We start from the raw sequence: 19,555 nt of genomic DNA, 5'->3' as shown, positions 1-19,555 counted from the left end.
ATGGTAATAAGTTTTTCAACTTGTTTAAATCGGGGTCTACGTTAATCAATTCATGGTAAATTCATTTATGGAGACAAATACACATAAAGGTTGGGTATTCTATAAAATGATTGAGGTAAAATACATCCTGGCGCAGTCGACATAGAGCAGTGGTTCTCAAATGGGGGTACGCGTACCCCCGGGGTACTTGAAGGTATGCCAAGGGGTACGTGAGATTTTTGTAAAATATTCTAAAAATAGCAACAATTCAAAAATCCTTTATAAATATATTTATTGAATAATACTTCAACAAAATATGAATGTAAGTTCATAAACTGTGAAAAGAAATGCAACAATGCAATATTCAGTGTTGACAGCTAGATTTTTTTGTGGACATGTTCCATAAATATTGATGTTAGAGATTTCTTTTTTTCTTTTTTTAAATGTTCGGAATTAAGTTTATGAATCCAGATGGATCTCTATTGCAATCCCCAAAGAGGGCACTTTAAGTTGATGATTACTTCTATGTGTATAAATCTTTATTTATAATTGAATCACTTGATTATTTTTCAACAATTTTTTAGTTATTTTTATATCTTTTTTTCCAAATAGTTCAAGAAAGACCACTACAAATGAGCAATATTTTGCACTGGTATATAATTTAATAAATCAGAAACTGATGACATAGTGCTGTATTTTACTTCTTTATCTCTTTTTTTCAACCAAAAATGCTTTGCTCTGATTAGCGGGTACTTGAATTAAAAAAAATTCACAGGGGGTACATCCCTGAAAATAGGTTGAGAACCACTGATGTAGTGCGTAAAATGCTTTTGTTTTGAAAAACCCTACTGGAAGTCGGAAAGGAAAACAGTGGCAATCCGCGGAAATCATCAACAGGGCTATTTTGCTTGACTGAGACAGCTATCCATCTGCCAGTCCCTATTCTAACCATATTTACAATTACTCTCACAAAACGCCAAGCTGGCGATGTCGGAGTCATACGGTAAGATGTGCCTTTTGTCGAGTTGACCACAATTACCGCCGTCACGTTGTGGCAGAGATGGGTGGGCAGGTGTCGAGGGGGCTTCATCTCATCGTAAATAAATTAGCCGGCATGCTAAGTTAGCCGCTGGGAGAGCTGGCCTTAAGTATACCATGACAACATCAATAACATTTGAAGGTGTATTATGGTTCTAAATACCGTACGTTGGTTTTAAGACTGTAGGTATCTTAACATTGAATTGTCATCACACAACACTGCTTATTTTTAGCAATATGTTAATAACTTCCGGGCAGCACGGTGGAAAAAAGGGTTAGTGCGTCTGCCTCACAACACGAAGGCCCCAAGTAGTACTGGGTTCAATCCCGGGCTCGGGACCTTTCTGTGTGGAGTTTGCATGTTCTCCCCGTGACTGCGTGCATGGCTTCCTCCCACTTCCAAAGACATGCACTTGGGGATAGGTTGATTGGCAACATTAAATAGACCCTAGTGTGTGAATGTGAATGTGAGTGTGAATGTTGTCTGTCCATCAATGTTGGCCCTGCGATGAGGTAGCGACTTGTCCAGGGTGTACAAGCCTTCCTCCCCGATGTAGCTGAGATATGCTCCAGTGCCCCCGCGACCCCAAAGGGAATAAGTGGTAGAAAATGGATGGATGGATGTTAACTTCCTGCACTTACTGTATTGTTATAGTGTACTAATCAGTGATATAGCACACATAATTGTGTTGTCTACCCCGCACAATCATTTAGTCACCATTATCACAGTTGTGTTCTGTTACATTACACTTGCATATGAAAATTATATTTCCTGAATATAATGTTTGTTGTTACTTAACGATATCAGCATTTCTCATTTCTGTCATCATTCCTTAGATTTCCTGTTTAAATTCCTGGTGATCGGCAACGCAGGGACGGGCAAGTCATGTTTGCTGCATCAGTTTATTGAGAAGAGATGTAAGTGGACATCTTTTGATTTGATTTATATGAATTATTTTTTCTACACTTAAAACCCTTCCTTGTGGTCCAGCTAATATGTAACAGCAAATTAACATTAACTTAGAATTTAATAGCAGCAACATGTTGCAAAAAAGTTGCCTCAGGGGCATTTTTACCACTATGTTACATGGCCTTTCCTTTTAACAACACTTAGTAAACATTTGGGAACTGAGGAAACCAATTTTTGAAGCTTTTTAGGTGGAATTCTTTCCCATTCTTGCTTGATGTACAGCATGAGTTGTTCAACAGTCCAAGGTCTCCGTTGTGGTATTTTAGGCTTTATAACACATTTTTAACGGGAGACAGGTATAGTCTACAGGCAAGCCAGTCTAGTACCCGCACTTTTTTACTAAGAAGCCACGCTGTTGTAACATGTAGCTTGGCATTGTCTTGCTGAAAAAAGCAGGGGCGTGATAACATTGCTTGGATGGCAACATATGTTACTCCAAAACCTATATTTACCTTTTAGCATTAATGATGCCTTCACAGATGTGTAAATTACCCATGCCTTGGACAGTAATACACCCCCATACCATCACAGATGCTGGCTTTTGAAACTTGCGCCTATAACAATCCGGATGGTTCTTGTTCTCTTTGGTCCAGGGGGCACGACGTCCACAATTTCCAAAAACAATTTCAAATGTGGACTCGTCAGACCACAGAACACTTTTCCACTTTGCATCAGTCCATCTTAGATGAGCTCGGGCCCAGCAAAGCCGGCGGCGTTTCTGGGTGTTGTTAATAAATGGCTTTGGCTTTGCATAATATAATTTTAACTTGCACTTACAGATGTAGGGACAAACTGTAATTACTGACAGTGGTTTTCTGAAGTGTTCCTGAGCCCATATGGTGATGTCCTTTACACAGTGATGTCGCTTTTTGATGCAGTACCGCCTGAGGGTTCAAAGGTGACAGGCTTAGCCGTTTACGTGCAGTGATTTCTCCAGATTCTCTGAACCTTTTCATGATATTACGGACAGTAGATGGTGAAACCCCTAAATTCCTTGCAATAGCTCGTTGAGAAATGTTGTTAAACTCACGCATTTGTTCAAAAAGTGGTGACCCTAGCCCCATCCTTGAGCATTTCATGGAAGCTGCTTTTATACCCAATCATGGCACCCACATGTTCCCAATTAGCCTGTTCACCTGTGGGATGTTCCAAATAAGTGTTTGAAGAGCATTCCTCAACTTTCTCAGTCTTTTTTGCCACTTGTGCCAGCTTTTTTAAAACATGTTGCAGGCATCAAATTCCAAATGAGTTAATATTTGCAAAAGATAACAAAGTTTTCCAGTTCGAACATTAAGTATTTTGTCTTTGCAGTCTATTCAATTGAATATAGGTTGAAAAGGATTAATAAATCATTGTATTCCGTTTTTTATTTACGATTTACACAACATGCCAACTTCACTGGTTTAGGGTTTTGTATTTACGTGGCTCCACTTCATCTGTCTTCTCCTCGCCAGCCATCTTATAGTTTTTAGCGTTTCCATAGGAAGTCTACTGACAGATATAGGATTGAACTATACGCTACTTTGTATTAGAAATGGCAACAGCGCATGATGCATGTACATGTACAAGCCAGTCTGCCCCACTACAAAAGTATAGAGAAGTGGTTCTCAAACATTTTTCACCAAGTACCACCTCAGAAAACACTTGGCTCTCCAAGTACCACCATAATGACCAACATTAAGGGACATTTTCGGACTCCCTTTTAACAATGAGATGCTGCATCTCAAGGGTGTATCCAAAATGAATGTAATTAAATACAGTGGCATAGTAAATAAGGCTGGGCAGTATACCGGTATTATGAATTATACCGGTATATTTTAGAAAGAAATATGTATTTGAGACAATACGAATACATGTAATCCTTAATGTCTTGACGCGGAAGTCTCTCCGCTCTTTCTGTCTGAGCTGTGTGCTGCGTGCACAGACTGAAGCGGGGTAGGAGCTCCGCTCTCTTGACAAAAATTCCAGTTTGAGGAGAGTACCTGTCAACCTTTCTCTTTTTGCCAGGGAAATCATTTAGTTTGTCCTCCTTTCCCAACTTCTTCCCGGTCTTGTTTTTTCCACAAATTTTGACCTCAATGAAAAAAGAATCCCCAGCAGTCTTGCCAGTGATCAGGTCATATGACTCACTAGGCATCACTCGGAGAGACACGTGTTCATAACAGCAGCATGGCCAGTTGCAATTGATGTTATTCTGTCAAGTTAACAACATGAGAAAAATGGATGCATTTAAAAACGACAGAAAAGACATTTCTTCCAAAATACAAACTTTGTGTAAATATGTTTCCAGTTGCAACGGTATGAAAAAACAGATACGAAAAGATGCCAAATGTTAACTAGTTATGAGTTTTTCAGTCACAAATACATTGCTCAAGAAGCATTGCCACAACAAATCTATACTCAATCTGAAAGGGTGTTTAGCTGCAGTAGCAATTTTGTCAGTTGCTACACAGCGTCCTGCAGTTTACAGCGTGGTGTTCCTGGCTTAAATTTTTAAGGAAAACATATTCTTCTAAAATATTGAGTGTAAAAAAAAAAAAAACAATGTTGTAAAAAGTAAATTATTTTCCAGTGAATGTTGATGTTCAAAATGTCCTCCTAGGACCTTTATTTTATATTTTGTTCTTTTGTGTTTGTTATTAGCTGAGGATTCGAGCATGGCTAAAGTTTTGTTTTAAAGACGATTATATTATATATATTCTTATATTACATTCAAGTATTTAATATATGTGCACCTATCTTTGCATGAAACTTTAACATTTCCAGAAAATTACCCATTTTTTATTAGTTTCAGTAATACTGTATGTGTTCATCAGGTTATTGGCTTTTGTAAAGCACTTTGTGTTGCATTTATTCTATGTATGAAAAGCACTTTATAAATAAAGTTTGACTGATTGATATCGTATAATAGTATTAAGCCAAAATATACCAGGATATGAGTTTTGGTCCATACTGCCAAGCCCTAGTGGTAGGCCTAAATATTCATTAAAAACAAGGCAGAGGTTTAATTTAACAAGTATATTTGTGACCACTTTAACAACACTGTGTTTACATATTTAATTAAGTGATTCTTTGGCATACCACAAGTAGAGCCCACATACACGTACCACAGTTTGAGCTTATTGACTACATTGGCGGACTCAGGCAAATATATCCGCTGACATCACCAATTGGAAAAAACATCACAAATGGGGCAAATTCAAAACAGCTCATTTGAAAGAAGTATAACGAAAAGCATTCTTGTTATATAAATATCTCCGCCATGCTTCCATGGTTTGATATCTAATTTTCGGCACCTGAATGCAGAAAAAGTTGTTTTTGTATAATAGGTCCCCTTTAATGTACTGACCTCAATATGACATGTATACTTATCAGACATTCATTGCACTAATATAATACACTGCATCAGTTATTTATATATATATATATATATATATATATATATATATATATATATATATATATACATATATACATATATTGTTTTCCCAGTTAAGGATGAATCCAACCACACCATTGGAGTGGAGTTCGGCTCAAAAATTATCAGCGTGGTCAACAAAATGGTCAAATTGCAGATTTGGGACACTGCTGGACAAGAAAGGTTCAGGTAGGGTCATGTTTATAATTAAGAAATACTAACCTACACAATGTGCTAAATGTGCATTGTGTGTTAAAGGTCTGTGACCAGAAGTTACTACAGAGGAGCAGCAGGAGCACTGCTAGTCTATGATATCACTAGGTAAAGTAGCAAGTTATTCCATACATGTTCATACATCCTTTGCTAGTCCAAATTGTGCACTTTGGGTTCATGTGCGCTTCTCCACTGTAGTCGTGAGACCTACAACGCTCTTACCACGTGGCTCAGTGACGCACGCATGCTGGCCAGTCAGAACATCGTCATCATCCTGTGTGGAAACAAGAAGGATTTGGATGCTGACAGAGAGGTGACCTTCCTGGAAGCTTCACGCTTCGCTCAAGAGAACGGTAACTTGGGATAAAAGGGAGTTTTTGTTGGTTTATATATCTTTGTATGTGTTGTGTTACATATTTCATGCAAGCATTGACTACAATTTGTATTATATGTCTGTGTGTGTGTCAGAGCTGATGTTCCTGGAGACCAGCGCACTGACAGGCGAGAATGTTGAAGAAGCTTTTGTCCAATGCGCTCGGAAAATTCTCAACAAGATAGAATCAGGTAGAAACTCTCATTCTCATTTCAATGTGCAGCCACTTACTGCAAATATAGTCAGATGCCAACTGGTTGAACGAGGCTATCGGAGTACCGATGTTATCGCTCGAGCAGATGTCTTTAACAGGGGGTGTGTGATGATTTTTAATATTTTTCCCTGCACTTTTTCCAGATATGTAAATGTATTTAAATACACGTGAAAATTGAGCCAGCACAATGTGAATAAATAATTATATTCATGTTTGCATTTAAGATACAGTTACTAGAGATTAGCGCTCCATTTGACAGCTAACAATTAGAGCACCAGTTAGATATTAGCGCCTTAGTTGTCAGCTTGCAACACGTTATTTGCTAGCAAGGGATTAGAGCGCTAGTTGCCAGCTAATGATTTGCTTTCTACTTGTTAGCTAGGGATTAATGCCCTTGTTGTAAGCAAGCGATTGGTGCGTTAGTTGTCAGCTAGCAACTTGCGCTTTAGTTGCCATCTAGGGATTAATGTGCCAGTTGCCAGCACACTAGTTGCCAGATAGCAATTAGCATGCTAGTTTTGAGCTGGCGATTAGAACGCTAGTTGCCTGCTGGCTATTATAATATTGTTATCATTTGAATATTGTTAGTATTGCACAATAACAAGGTACCTTTGGGACCAGTTAAATGTTAAATACAATCACAATTTCATACAAGATATTTGAGTAGGAGATCCCCGCTCCTTCTCTCCATCAGTTTGGGGGTCCTTGGCCTGGAAAACATCGCAGACCTCGGCACTAAACAGTTCCACATCAAAGGAGCTGCTATGAAAGACAATGGCGATGATTGCGAATCAAGACCGATTTCTTTAGAAAGCTGCTATAAGATGTCAAAGGAAATAACCTACAGGCGAGGAAAGGCGGCAATCCTGTCAGTACTAGTCTGACAGTGACCCTATAATTGTATCAATATTGGGATTTTTTTGGCACAGAGTTGTACAATAGTCCTACAATAATTAAGAAGGGACAGGAAGTGTTTTCTTGTTTCATTTGTTTCCAGGGGGCACCTCCACAAGCCCAGTCAGTAATTGTGAGATAAAGTAGCCATAAAAAGGCAAGACGTGGAAGCATGCAGAACATATTCCACAAGCGTGCAGTCAAGCCTCTGATTAGCGGTAGTCATGACTATAGCAATTCTCCCAAGACCATCTTTTGTCGCCTAAAGAAAATGTTTATTGCATTGACTTTTGACAGCTCTCATAATACAAAAATTATACATTATGTATAACTTTTTTTTAATGATCAATTATTATCACCTCCTTTTCTTATGACTGTAACGTCATCGCAGATTGTGTCAGTCATGTCCTCTCTCCACACTGTCTTATTCAGGGGAGTTGGATCCAGAGAGGATGGGGTCTGGGATCCAGTACGGCGATGCTGCTTTGCGCCAGCTTCGTTCCCCTCGTCGCGCTCAGCCACAAGGCGCCCAGGAGTGTGGTTGCTAGTAGGCACACAGGTCGCTTCTCTACGTCTATTGTTTACAAGAACTATGCTAGCAGTCCTAGCAGACATAACGGAGTCTTTGCGTTTATTTTGACTTTTGTTTGTTTGTGTGTGTGTCACAGAAGGCAACATGGCACCTAAAACTTTTCTGGTGACTTCTCTTCACATGGAACCTTTGTTGCCATGGCTGCAGATGTAGGGAACCCAAGTAGCCTTCCCAAACAGCCATGCCATCAAGGTAAAAGGACTGGCATCTTATGTAACCCTGCCACTTTTTTTAGCTGACTCACCTGTAGTTACTCCATCGCCAAGAAGACCTTTCTTTGCTGATTACGTCCCATCCTCTTTTCTTCTACATCATCTTCTACACTGTACATTGCTTGATGCACGTTTACGGCAGCGCACTATCAGAGTATTTCAGTAGGAAGAGATATGTGCTTCATTGTCTCATGTATTATCATTATTACAATCATATCCGGCATCGGTGTATACATACAAGCAGAAATTTTGGCTGCCTCTTGTATATTTTGTAAATAGGACACGCCAGATGTAGATGAACTGACTAATGTAAGAAAAATAATACTTATCTAATTGGAGTGTAAATTCAACATATAGCATAGACACTTTAGCATGTTTAACAATGATGTCTGCCACTTGTCAGTGTTGCTTGTTTACATTACTCCTGTGGTCGAAGAAGAAAAAAAGCATTTTAACTGTCTGTTCTGAAACTGTGCTTGGGTTCATTAGTTTTTTTTAAACATTCAGCAACTAAAATCCTAAATTTGATGAGCAAAGGCGATTTTAACACTCTCCCTATTTCTTTTCCAATTCAATATTTGCCTGCTCGATATCATATTGTTGTCTTTTGTGTTCATGTCCTAAAGTTATACTTATATTTATGTGTCACTTTTTCTCTCATTATGAATATCATGACTTTTTAATTTATTGTGTATGTGTATGATTGATTGATTGACAAAGGCATATGTTTTTAAAATAAAAAATCAAATCCATTATGTATTTGGAAATTATTTTTTTGTATGGAAACTTAGCTATTTGGTTACTGTAAATAAAAACAACATGGTGGATGGAAGCAAAGGTGATTTATTCAAAGTTTGAATGGTACAAAAAAGAAATATTTAAGTCTTGTGTTGAATCCAGTAAATTGATCCAAAGTGAATTAATGCTGAAAAAGAAAAATTGCTTCTAACTTATAACCCTTTTAACTCACACTTAACATGTACACTTCTAATATAAAAATGATTTAACCCTATTGTTTCACAACCAAATGTAAAGGAAAAAAGTAATGAATCAGAGACAGATCACCTTGTTCCAAGATTGTCAAACATATTGCACAAAAAGATTTGTTGAATGTTTATCCCTACAAATTACACTGAATAATTTGAACAATAGAAAATCACATTGACACAAACAGTAACACTGAACCATATAGATGCAACAATATTATTACTATCAGAACCTGAACTTGTTTGGCAATAATATAAATATCGACATATGGCACAGAGAGGAGTTTTTCCTCGATAACTGATTAGATCTTTGTATGTGTGTCTGCGTGTAAATAGCATTCATTTTATCTTAATGTCCACGTATAGTTTGACCACCCGAGCCACGGGGCTTCAAAATGTGTGGAGAGCACCATAAGACTGGTAAAGGTGCAGTGGCTTGAGAAAAGTCAAGAAAAACGTCTCTCAAACTACAAACTTAACTTCTGGAAAAAAAATGGCTTTTAGTGTCTGTTACAAATTATACACCATGTATGACAATTCTGCACACACACACATTCACCTTTAAGGCTGGTTAGTGGACATGCACTTCACCACAACTAGTGAACAACCAATGCTAACTAAACATTACTAGTTCTTTAATTTCTGCATGTATAATACTCAAGTGTTCAATAAGTGATTAAACACATTCTCCATACATTCCTTCTATATTAATATATAGAAACATTTTGAATACAGTGCCTATTTTCTTCTGTAGTTTCCATTAAAAAGTAGTCCCACATCTTGTGTGTGTTTAGAATGGTACCTGGGCCCAAAATAATGTCTTTGTACTATTTATAATGTGTTTCATCGAGTGCGACCAGAGAAGCAGCGCATGTACTCTGTAAGCCAAGGGTTAAAATCAGGCCTAACCTTCTTCCTGGCTTTGCGCTTATCAGTTGACTTTGCTATGCGGCGCTCGTTTCTTTGGGTCTGTACCTGTCGCTCTGCTTCCCTCCGAGTCTTTGCCCTGAGAGCAGATGCGTGGATCTGCAAGAAAACATTGAGCGTCAGGATGTGTTAAAAAAAGAAAAGAAAAAGAAAAGATTATAAATAACAATGACCTCGCTTGTCGAAGCAATAGGTAGCACGTTGTGCGTCTTTTTGCCTGCGGTGTCAGCGTCCTTCTCACCAGAGGCATACAGAGCGAAAGGATGTTTGATGACGTCTTTAGGAGGCGGCTGCACGACAGACTTCACCCGCTGAACGCGAGACGACTTGGAAAGTCTCCTTGGTTTGCTCGACGGCGGCTGTGGAACTTCAGCGTCTTTTTCATAAAAAACAGACGATTAAATGTACAGTACAATCATTCATATTCTGGCCATATTTTGTCTTTTTTTCCTGGCTGAAAAGAAAGTTGTGTAAGAGATGTTAGCCTTTTTTATTGGGGTTTTTTTTGGTTGACGTTTTTGATATGGCCACCGTTCAGTTACTTACCACAAATGTCAGCATTATAAAGGATAAGCGCTAGATGCACAAGCCAGATATGATTAAAATAGAGCTAAATGTGATTAAGTAAATCTTAAAAAATAAATACTTATATATATTCCCTTCACTCACATGGAGTTCATGAAGTACAACTATATGGCAAATTAGGCATCAAGGCCATGAAAGACTGACTGTATTATTCTAGATTAATAACTCTCCTGTAGGCTACATATCATAGCAACAGAATTCTGTATCTTGATATCGCCAAACTTTTATACCATCAATCAAATCAAATAATCACCAGGTTTAATGGGGAACTGCATTTTCTTTGGAATGTTGCCTATCATTTCCACCCCTATATGAGACAAAAACAATGTTTTTATTTTTTTTATGCATTCTAAATCATAAATAAACGTTAGCAAAAGTCAGCTAGGAATGGAGTCAATGGGAGCTCCTCTATTCCCCGATAAATAACGATCCCAAAACCGTTAAAATTACTCCATATACATTTCGGGACCTGAATATTCATCAAGTATTATCAATCAATCAATCAACTTTTGTCCATATAGTACAGTAGTACCTCAATCAATCAATCAATCAAAGTTTATTTATATAGCCCTAAATCACAAGGGTATCAAAGGGCTGCACAAGCCACAATGGCATCCGCTGATCAGCGCCCACATAAGGGCAAGGAAAAACTCACGACCCAGTGGGACGTCAATGAGAATGACCATAAGAAACCTTGGAGAGGACCGCAAATGTGGGTAACCCTCCCCCTCTCTAGGGGAAACCTGTGCAATGGACGTCGAGTGGGTCTGACATAATACTGTGAAAGTCCAGTTCATAGTGGCTTTAACATAATAGTGAGAGCCCAGTCCATAGTGGGGCCAGCAGGAGACCATCCCGAGAGGAGACGGGTCAGCAGCACAGAGATGTCCTCAACCGATGCACATACGAGCGGTCCACCCCAGGTCCTGACTCTCGACAGCCAGCACTTCAACCGTGGCAATTTTATTATTTTATTAGCAATATTGTTAATACAAGCCCTAACGCAGACAATCTATTTTTGGGGGCGCATTTATCACGGAGAGCTTACTAGCTTATGCTTCTAAAATGGACATGAGCTGGTCTCTGAGTTGATAAATGTTCATTCTTGATTATAAATTATGACTGTCACCTGTATCGTAGAAGAATGTGGTCATTTACCAAGAAGTGGTCAACTTTGACAACTTTTTTTAACCCTTCGTAAAGATTAAGATTAATCATTAATCTAAACATGAATATATATGTATTCCATCAGTCAGCATCTCAGTGAGAGCAGACATTGAACAGTAAGTGATTGTATCATTATGTTCGCGGTTTCTGCACTTAGCAATGCTGCTAAATGATGCTATAGTGCAGGGGTAGGGAACCTATGGCTCTAGAGCCAGATGTGGATCTTTTGATGACTGCACCTGGCTCTCACGTAAATCTTAGCTGACATTGCTAAACACGATAGGTAATGAATAATTCCGTTGGTAATCACAGTGTCAAAAATAACGTTCAAAATTTAAAACATTCTCATGCATTTTAATCCATCCATCCGGTTTGTACGGCACCTGTTCAAGAAGTCGCATTAATGTAAGAATTATTTTATTTATTGTTGGTTAGCTTCGGAATAACAATGTTATTAAAAAGAGTAAGAGACTTATTATACACTAATAATGTTGGTCTTACTTAAAAACGCACACATTTAGTTGTATTCAGTCTTAAAAAAAATATTACATGGCTCTCACGGAAATACTTATTAAAATATTTAGGTTGTATGGCTCTCTTAGCCAAAAAGGTTCCCGACCCCTGCTATAGTGTTGCAGTAAAGCTGGATTTGTTTAGCACACAGGTTCTAAAACTTGTAGCTCATCCTCCTTATGGCTAAAAAAATATAAGGTTGTAGTTCATAACTTGTTCTAAGGTAGTTTTTGTTGTCTCTCACGAAGTATGCCGTGAGTAGTAGGTTTGTTGCTGTTGAAGGGAGAAGCGAACGTTGTGATATGTCGGGGAAATGAATACACCAACGTATGTTTAAATGGGAAAATTACATAAATACTACATGTTATTATGAATGTACTTGTTACTACATGGCATATAGGTTTTTGGATGTTTTACAGAGTGCTTTATAGCCGGAATAGAGAGCCTGTGTGAGGTGTGTTCTTGACTTACATAAGGAGTGTAAATGATGAGCAAAATTCAAAATAAGTGCAGTTCCACTTTAACAAAATGTTTCTAAAGATCAAATAAGTCTAGTGGAGGTATTCAGCGAGGTTTTCTTAATGATAATAAACATTGCAGCATTCGAATCTGCTCAAATGCAGGTATATGGAGAATAACAGTAAACTCTTGTTTACTCTCAAACAAAAACAGGTTAGCTACCTCTCTTTGTTTATAATGTATATTTTATGCTGCCCTTTTCTTCCTCTGCAGCTATCACATATACTGTAATATTGTACATGGTAAATGGGATTTGTTATATATTGTACATATTTCAAAATATAATATATTATTATATATTACATACTGTATATGTAATATGTAAATATTATCCATCCATCCATCCATTTTCTACGGCTTGTCTCTTGTGGGGTTGCAGGGGGTGCTGGAGCATATCTCAGCTGCATTCAGATGGAAGGCGTGTACACCCTGGACAAGTCGCCACCTCATCACAGGGCCAACACAGATAGACAACATTCACATTCACACACTAGGGCCATTTTTTTTTAATGTTGCCAATCAACCTATCCCCAGGTGCATGTCTTTGGAGGTGGGAGGAAGCCGGAGAACCCGGTCGGAACCCAGGCAGTGACGAGGAGAACAAGCAAACTCCACACAGAAAGATCCCGAGCATGGGATTGAACTCAGGACCTTCGTATTGTGAGGCACAGTTCCACCGTGCTGGCCAATGTAAATATTATATTTGTTATATTTAAAATTGGGAAGACGGCGTGGCGTGGTTGGGAGAGTGCCCGTGCCATCAACCTGAAGGTTCCTGTTTCGATCCCCCGCTTCTACCAACCTAGTCACGTCCGTTGAGTCCTTGAGCAAGACACTTCACCCTTGCTCCTAATGGGTCGTGGATGTGTTAAGCATTTCACCAATCTCACGCACTTTGCAAATTATACGTCATTTCCATTGTGCGCAAGCAATTTGCATATCGCGAGACGAGATTTTGTTTGAAAATGGTGCGACCGTGCAAATGGATGGTTTGAGGACGGCTGAACAAGAATTTGCGGAATTCTGCACAGAAAGCTACATTGAACAGAAGAAGAATAGCAAAACAGTCTCCCAACACTGCGTAGATGGCATCAAGGGTTAGGGTTAGTAGCCAGAACTTCCAACACAATCAATATAAAGCTGGACGCAATTTCCAAAAATGCCATAAAGATTGTGCATTATACAAATTTGCAAAACACGGTTGCGCATTTTGCAAATTGCTCCCATTGGTATTCTGCTTACAACATGGTTAGCGCCTTGCATGGCATCTCCCGCATCGGTGTGTGAATGGGTGAATGTGGAAGTAGTGTCAAAGCGCTTTGACAACCTTGAAGGTAGAAAAGCACTATACAAGTATAACCCATTTACCATTGCTACTATGGTACATTTTTAGTCTACATTATACCTGCATTATTCTTTACATCCTTACACTATCCACCCTTTGTGGAACAATTTCCCTTGTGGATCAATAAAGTTTCTCTATGTTATTTTATTCTCTCTGTCAATCAAACCTGAGCTGTATTTTTTTTTTATGAATGCATATTTTATAAAGGCATCTCTCCTTCAAATACCTTCTTGTGGCTCCCTTTTGTGTTTCCGACCACTCTGCTCTCTTGTGTGGCCATCGGCTGCACAAGACTCTCGGACTTCTTTTTGGTGACAATCTAGCAAGAGAAAAGTGGAGATTGGAAAACACTGGGGAAAACATGTTTTGCTTTGGAGCTTTTAATCACATTCTTACCATTTCCTCGCTCCTCCTGCAGGCCAGGCAGTCTGGGTACATCTGCCTGGGGCCCCTGGCACGCCTCCACCTTGGCCCCCGAAGGGCTTCCACCTTTATCAGGTGACTTTGCTTCCCCGGACTCTGAGTCAGAATCAGGGAGATTCCAGATCCAGGGTTTGTGTGTTTGCTCCAGGAGTCTGCGACTCAGTCTGTACTTCACCAGCTCCTCGTAACACTTTGTGTAAGTCTCCCATTTGGGGTCTTTAAATTTCTTCATGTACTCCGAGCGACAGATCTTCCTGGTCACCATCTTTCTTCACTGCACCGAGGGAACACACTAATGATTACTTGCCGGTGGCGAGCGTTGTTATTTAAAAACACTCTTAAATATAGGTAAAATAAAGTGCGTGTTTTTTATTGTTTTAACAACACGCGTCTCTGAAGTTCAGCGTCGCCAGCAGAAATTCAAACCAAAACATGCGACGTTTTCGACCAATGGCTTCAGACTACGCCTACTTCCGGCTTTGACCGGAAATACGCAACTTCCGCTGTATAAAAATAAACACAAATGTCTTATTCTGAAGAAATATGATTATATACTTTACAATTTTTAGTGGTGGTAGATTTAAAATATTACAGTAAAGCTAATTATAAAACAAAAACAATTGTATTTTAATTAACACAGAAAGTGACATTGATGACGTAATATCCCCGCCTCTGATTGGCTGAGGACATTTTAATGACAGTCAGAGAAACCTTTCGAGATTAAAAGCAGCAATTGGCTAATGAACTAGTTTACTGCCAAACACCTTGACATCAATATAGTGTTATTGAAAAACTGTACACCGGTTGATTACATATTTTTCTTAATTGTGCTCGTATGATATCAGCCCGTCCGAATACAAATGTGTAACATAATAAATCATTAGCAGTGTGATAATAATGATCTCCAGTTGTTCAACAGCGATGCAAATCCCCTTAAATTCGTGTTAGTTATTTATAGACAACGGATAATCACCCGGCTGTACGTACATAGACACAATATGGCCTACTATAACTCTCAAAGGATATACTTTTGCTGACAGCCGCAGAAAACGTTACAGTACGGAATATGGGTTGTGAGACTCTAAATCATTGCACAATTTAGTTATACTTACACCAGGCTCGGGTTTCACGGCAGCAGGGAACAGATGGCGTTCATGTTATTGCCAGAGCGTAATGCGCCACTTAAGCTCCGCCCACCCGGTGGGTGTACCTTTCAAAAGCAAATACACCCTGCAACAGGTGGCCGAGGTGTCACAGAGGGTGTCTGCAGCGAAAATGATAGGTAGCAGATTGTCATTCTTAGTGCCAATATGATCACAAATGTGGTCATTATACAAATAAATATACAATGTTATGAACCTAGTTAAAATCCATCCATCCATCCATCTTCTTCCGCATATCCGAGGTTGGGTCACGGGGGCAGCAGCCTAAGTAGGGAAGCCCAGACATCCCTCTCCCCAGCCACTTCGTCTAGCTCCTCCTGGGGGATCTCGAGGCGTTCCCAGTCCAGCCGGGAGACATAGTCTTCCCAACGTGTCCTGGGGCTTCCCCGTGGCCTCCTACTGGTTGGACGTGCCCTAAACACCTCCCTAGGGAGGCGTTTGGGTGGCATCCTGACCAGAGGCCCAGGCCACCTCATCTGGCCCCTCTCGATGTGGAGGAGCAGCGGCTTTACTTTGAGTTCCTCCCGGATGACAGAGCTTCTCACCCTATCTCTAAGGGAGAGCCCCGCCACCCGGCGTAGGAAACTCATTTCGGCCGCTTGTACCCGTGATCTTGTCTTTTCGGTCATGACCCAAAGCTCATGACCATAGGTGAGGACGGGAACGTAGATTGACCGGTAAATTGAGAGCTTTGCCTTCCGGCTCAGCTCCTTCTTCACCACAACGGATCGGTACAACGTCCGCATTACTGAAGACGCCGCACCGATCTCGATCTCAAGATCCACTCCTCCTCCACTCGTGAACAAGACTCCTAGGTACCTGAACTCCTCCACTTGGGGCAGGCTCTCCTCCCCAACCCGGAGATGGCACTCCACCCTTTTCCGGGAGAGAACCATAGACTCAGACTTGGAGGTGTTGATTCTCATTCCGGTCGCTTCACACTCGGCTGCAAACCGATCCAGTGAGAGCTGAAGATCCCGGCCAGATGAAGCCATCAGGACCACATCATCTGCAAAAAGCAGAGACCTGATCCCACGGCCACTAAACCGGATCCCCTCAACGCCTTGACTGTGCCTAGAAATTCTGTCCATAAAAGTTATGAACAGAAAAGGGCAGCCTTGGCGGAGTCCAACCCTCACTGGAAACGTGTTCAACTTACTGCCGGCAACGCGGCAGTAGTTAAAATTGAAACCTAATTAATCATGCTTGTAACCTTAAGTTTGTGTGTGCTTTATAAGGCCTGCCGGCTGGCAAAGGAAAGCATCACTGCAGGCCCAACGTTCCAGTTGTGTCTAAAGAAGGTCACACTCTTGAACACGACTCAAGGTGTCAAGTGTCTGTCGTGCACTCCTGGTCCAAAACGGACATGTTGCTCCTGCTGCCCGGGCACATTCCTGGCAAGTCAGACATGGAAGGACCTGTCCTTCACTGGAACACTGGGATATGGAGACCTGTATGATGGATAGAACCCTGTCAACTCCTCTTCACCCTTGCATGTTTGGAACCCTGTTTGACCCCCCCTGTGCAATTTATAGTATTTTGTAGCCAACCAGTTTTTAATCGTAGAAAATGATAAAGCAAGGCCAAAAATACCAAATAATGGTCTTTAATAAATTATTATTAGGTATATACACTTACATTCACATGTGTTGGGCAACATGTTGTTGTTGTTATTTTTTTATTAAAGTTTTTTTTTTGGTTGGATGCATGGTTCAGAGGTGTTTTTTCACAGCTTTTCTCCGTACAACACTTGGCAACAGACAGCAACAGTACAGATGATGCACAATTGTTCACACAATGCATGGTTAAGAACAGCACAGACAGGCAGTCCGTTGACATCGAAGTGTTGCAGTGCCGCAGAGGCCGAGCCTCTTCTTCTTTCTTCTTGCCCTCGCTTGGTCTCCGCATAGCTGGTCGTGGCGGAGAAGCTGGGGCAGAACGGTGAGGACTTAGAAGCACTTCCTGTGGACAATGCTGGGGCCCGCCTCGTCGTACTCCTGCTTGGAGATCCACATCTGCTGGAAGGTGGACAGGGAAGCCAAGATGGATCCACCGATCCAGACGGAGTACTTCCTCTCAGGGGGGGCAATGATCTGGAGGAGAAGGAGGAGAGGGCGAAGTCAGTAACAGGTTGGTACCCAACATTCACCAGCATCATCCTTTCAGCAGTAAATAAGGAGTACAGATCAGGTTTAAGAAAAGTCTAACTTTGGTGCAGTTTGATTGTAAATAACGTACACCTAAAACAACTCACACAAGAATTAGGTGACCACAGACGAGTGCTAGCTGTTCAAATTCGGGACCATGGGTGGACCAGTGATCTACGCATCAGTTGGGGACGTCTCTGCGATGGTGACTTGTCTCCACACAAGATGATCCCCTGTTGGCCCCACTATGGACTGGACTCTCACACTATTATCTATTAACTGAGGGGGGGATCCACATCTGCGGTCCCCTTCAAGGTTTCTCATTGTATCCCATTAGGTTGAGGTTTCCCTTGCCCTGGTGTGGGATCTAAGCCGAGGATGTTGTTGGGGCTTGTGCAACCCTTTGAGACACTTTTGATTTAGGGCTATATAAATATACTTTGATTGATTGATTGATTGAAGACTTGTGATATTTTTTCAAATAATGTGTAAAAAGGTCACTTTAGAGTAATAAGTCGCTACCCAACATTCATCAACATCACCCTAATCCAGTGGTTCTCAACGTTTTTTCAGTGATGTACCCACTGTGAACATTTTTTTAATTCAAGTACCCCCTAATCAGAGCAAAGCATTTTTGGTTGAAAAAAAGAGATAAATAAGTAAAATACAGCACTATGTAACCAGTTTCTGATTGATTAAATTGTATAACAGTGCAAAATATTGCTCCCTTGTAGTGGTCTTTCTTGAACTTTTTGGAAAAAAGAAATAAAAATAACTAAAAACTTGTTGAAAAATAAACAAGTGATTCAATTATAAATAAAGATTTCTACACATAGAAGTAATCATCAACTTAAAGTGCTCTCTTTGGGGATTGTAATAGAGATCCATCTGGATTCATGAACTTAATTCTAAACATTTCTTCACAAAAAAAGAAATCTTTAACATCAATATTTATGGAATATGTCCACAAAAAATCTAGCTATCAACACTTGCATTGTTTTATTTCTTTTCACAATTTATGAACTTACATTCATATTTTGTTGAAGTATTATTCAATAAATATATTTAGAAAGAATTTTTGAATTGTTGCTATTTTTCGAATATCTTGAAAAAATCTCACGTACCCCTTGGCATACCTTCAAGTACCCCTAGGGGTACGCGTACCCCCATTTGAGAAACACCGTCCTAATCAGTAGCGTAAAAATATGGACTATGCACTTAGTCAAGTATGACCAAGTGCAAAAATATAACTTTTGTGCATTCTGATCGTGAAACATAAAATAATAAACATGAGAATTTTAGTTTTTTTTTTCAGATAATGTGTAAAAAGATGACTTTAGGTGTAGAGGAGAAAATACGCCACTAGATGACGGTGTTGTCCTCTTTTTTTAATAGATTGATGCAATTCACTTGCGAAATGTCTAAACTTTTAATAAAATAATGAATTAATTACCAAGCAAAATGTTCAATTTCCAGTTGCTACATGGTCAAATGGTTTTTTTGTGACGTTTTATAAGGCATATAATGAAATATATGAATAATACATTTGATATTGTTGAATTATATGAAAAGATGATACCTTGATCTTCATGGTGCTGGGGGCCAGGGCAGTGATTTCCTTCTGCATACGGTCAGCAATACCGGGGTACATGGTGGTACCACCGGACAGCACGTTGTTGGCGTACAGGTCCTTACGGATGTCAATGTCACACTTCATGATACTGTTGTAGGCGGTCTCATGGATACCAGCAGACTCCATGCCTGCACAGGTGAGTAGGAGACATGTTAACGAACAGTTTCTTGACCATTGGCTAATGCAGAGACGTACCAATGAAGGATGGCTGGAAGAGGGTCTCGGGGCAACGGAACCTCTCGTT

The 19,555-nt window shown here is 40.0% G+C and overlaps 3 protein-coding genes and 1 long non-coding RNA gene across 5 annotated transcripts in view; 2 read left to right on the top strand and 2 right to left on the bottom strand.

Moving 5' to 3' along the window:
- Positions 1-824: 824 nt before the first annotated feature.
- rab4a (RAB4a, member RAS oncogene family) lies at positions 825-8,655 on the top strand. 2 transcript variants are annotated; one of them, XM_061879783.1, is made up of 8 exons: positions 825-982; positions 1,855-1,935; positions 5,480-5,594; positions 5,664-5,726; positions 5,817-5,971; positions 6,087-6,182; positions 7,532-7,658; positions 7,768-8,655. In XM_061879783.1, exons 1-7 carry the CDS (start codon positions 967-969, stop codon positions 7,645-7,647), a joined length of 642 nt encoding a protein of 213 aa, XP_061735767.1. In that variant the 5' UTR covers positions 825-966; the 3' UTR covers positions 7,648-7,658; positions 7,768-8,655. The 2 variants fall into 2 exon arrangements, with proteins under 2 accessions (XP_061735767.1, XP_061735776.1); XM_061879792.1 differs by lacking the exon at positions 5,480-5,594 and having other exon boundaries at positions 928-982.
- A 71-nt stretch (positions 8,656-8,726) lies between these two features.
- ccsapb (centriole, cilia and spindle-associated protein b) lies at positions 8,727-15,874 on the bottom strand. Its single transcript, XM_061879770.1, has 6 exons — positions 15,728-15,874; positions 15,481-15,632; positions 14,342-14,642; positions 14,172-14,264; positions 9,990-10,192; positions 8,727-9,915 (listed from the first exon to the last, which is right to left on the bottom strand). The coding sequence occupies exons 3-6, from the start codon at positions 14,631-14,633 to the stop codon at positions 9,733-9,735; spliced, it is 771 nt and encodes a 256-aa protein (XP_061735754.1). The 5' UTR covers positions 14,634-14,642; positions 15,481-15,632; positions 15,728-15,874; the 3' UTR covers positions 8,727-9,732.
- LOC133538302 (uncharacterized) lies at positions 14,219-17,510 on the top strand. Its single transcript, XR_009802965.1, has 2 exons — positions 14,219-14,564; positions 16,770-17,510. It is a non-coding gene; the product is annotated as an uncharacterized LOC133538302 (long non-coding RNA).
- The window catches only part of LOC133538280 (actin, alpha skeletal muscle A), a 7,850-nt gene continuing 5,416 nt past the window's right edge, over positions 17,122-19,555 (bottom strand). The window contains exons 5-7 of the mRNA XM_061879758.1: positions 19,507-19,555; positions 19,258-19,439; positions 17,122-17,624 (exon numbers count right to left, since the gene is read on the bottom strand). The exon at positions 19,507-19,555 is cut by the window's right edge and continues 143 nt beyond it. Coding sequence (XP_061735742.1) covers positions 17,481-17,624; positions 19,258-19,439; positions 19,507-19,555 — 375 coding nt within the window. The 3' untranslated portion in view covers positions 17,122-17,480. The remainder of the gene's footprint in view (positions 17,625-19,257; positions 19,440-19,506) is intronic.

The sequence above is a fragment of the Nerophis ophidion genome, linkage group LG02 (assembly GCF_033978795.1).
Source record: "Nerophis ophidion isolate RoL-2023_Sa linkage group LG02, RoL_Noph_v1.0, whole genome shotgun sequence".
NCBI lineage: Eukaryota > Metazoa > Chordata > Actinopteri > Syngnathiformes > Syngnathidae > Nerophis > Nerophis ophidion.
The sequence above is the reverse complement of the archived record's forward strand: the minus strand, read 5'-3'. Positions and strand labels throughout refer to the sequence as shown.

Coding starts and splice junctions, on each gene's coding strand:
- rab4a (XM_061879783.1), top strand. Junction 5,727..5,816: donor CTAGTCTATGATATCACTAG/GTAAAGTAGCAA, acceptor TCTCCACTGTAG/TCGTGAGACCTACAACGCTC. Junction 6,183..7,531: donor TCTCAACAAGATAGAATCAG/GTAGAAACTCTC, acceptor TGTCTTATTCAG/GGGAGTTGGATCCAGAGAGG.
- ccsapb (XM_061879770.1), bottom strand. CDS start 14,633: ATGGTGACCAGGAAGATCTGTCGCTCGGAGTACATGAAGAAATTTAAA. Junction 10,193..14,171: donor CAAAAGGGAGCCACAAGAAG/GTATTTGAAGGA, acceptor TTTATGAAAAAG/ACGCTGAAGTTCCACAGCCG. Junction 9,916..9,989: donor CTATTGCTTCGACAAGCGAG/GTCATTGTTATT, acceptor GTTTTCTTGCAG/ATCCACGCATCTGCTCTCAG.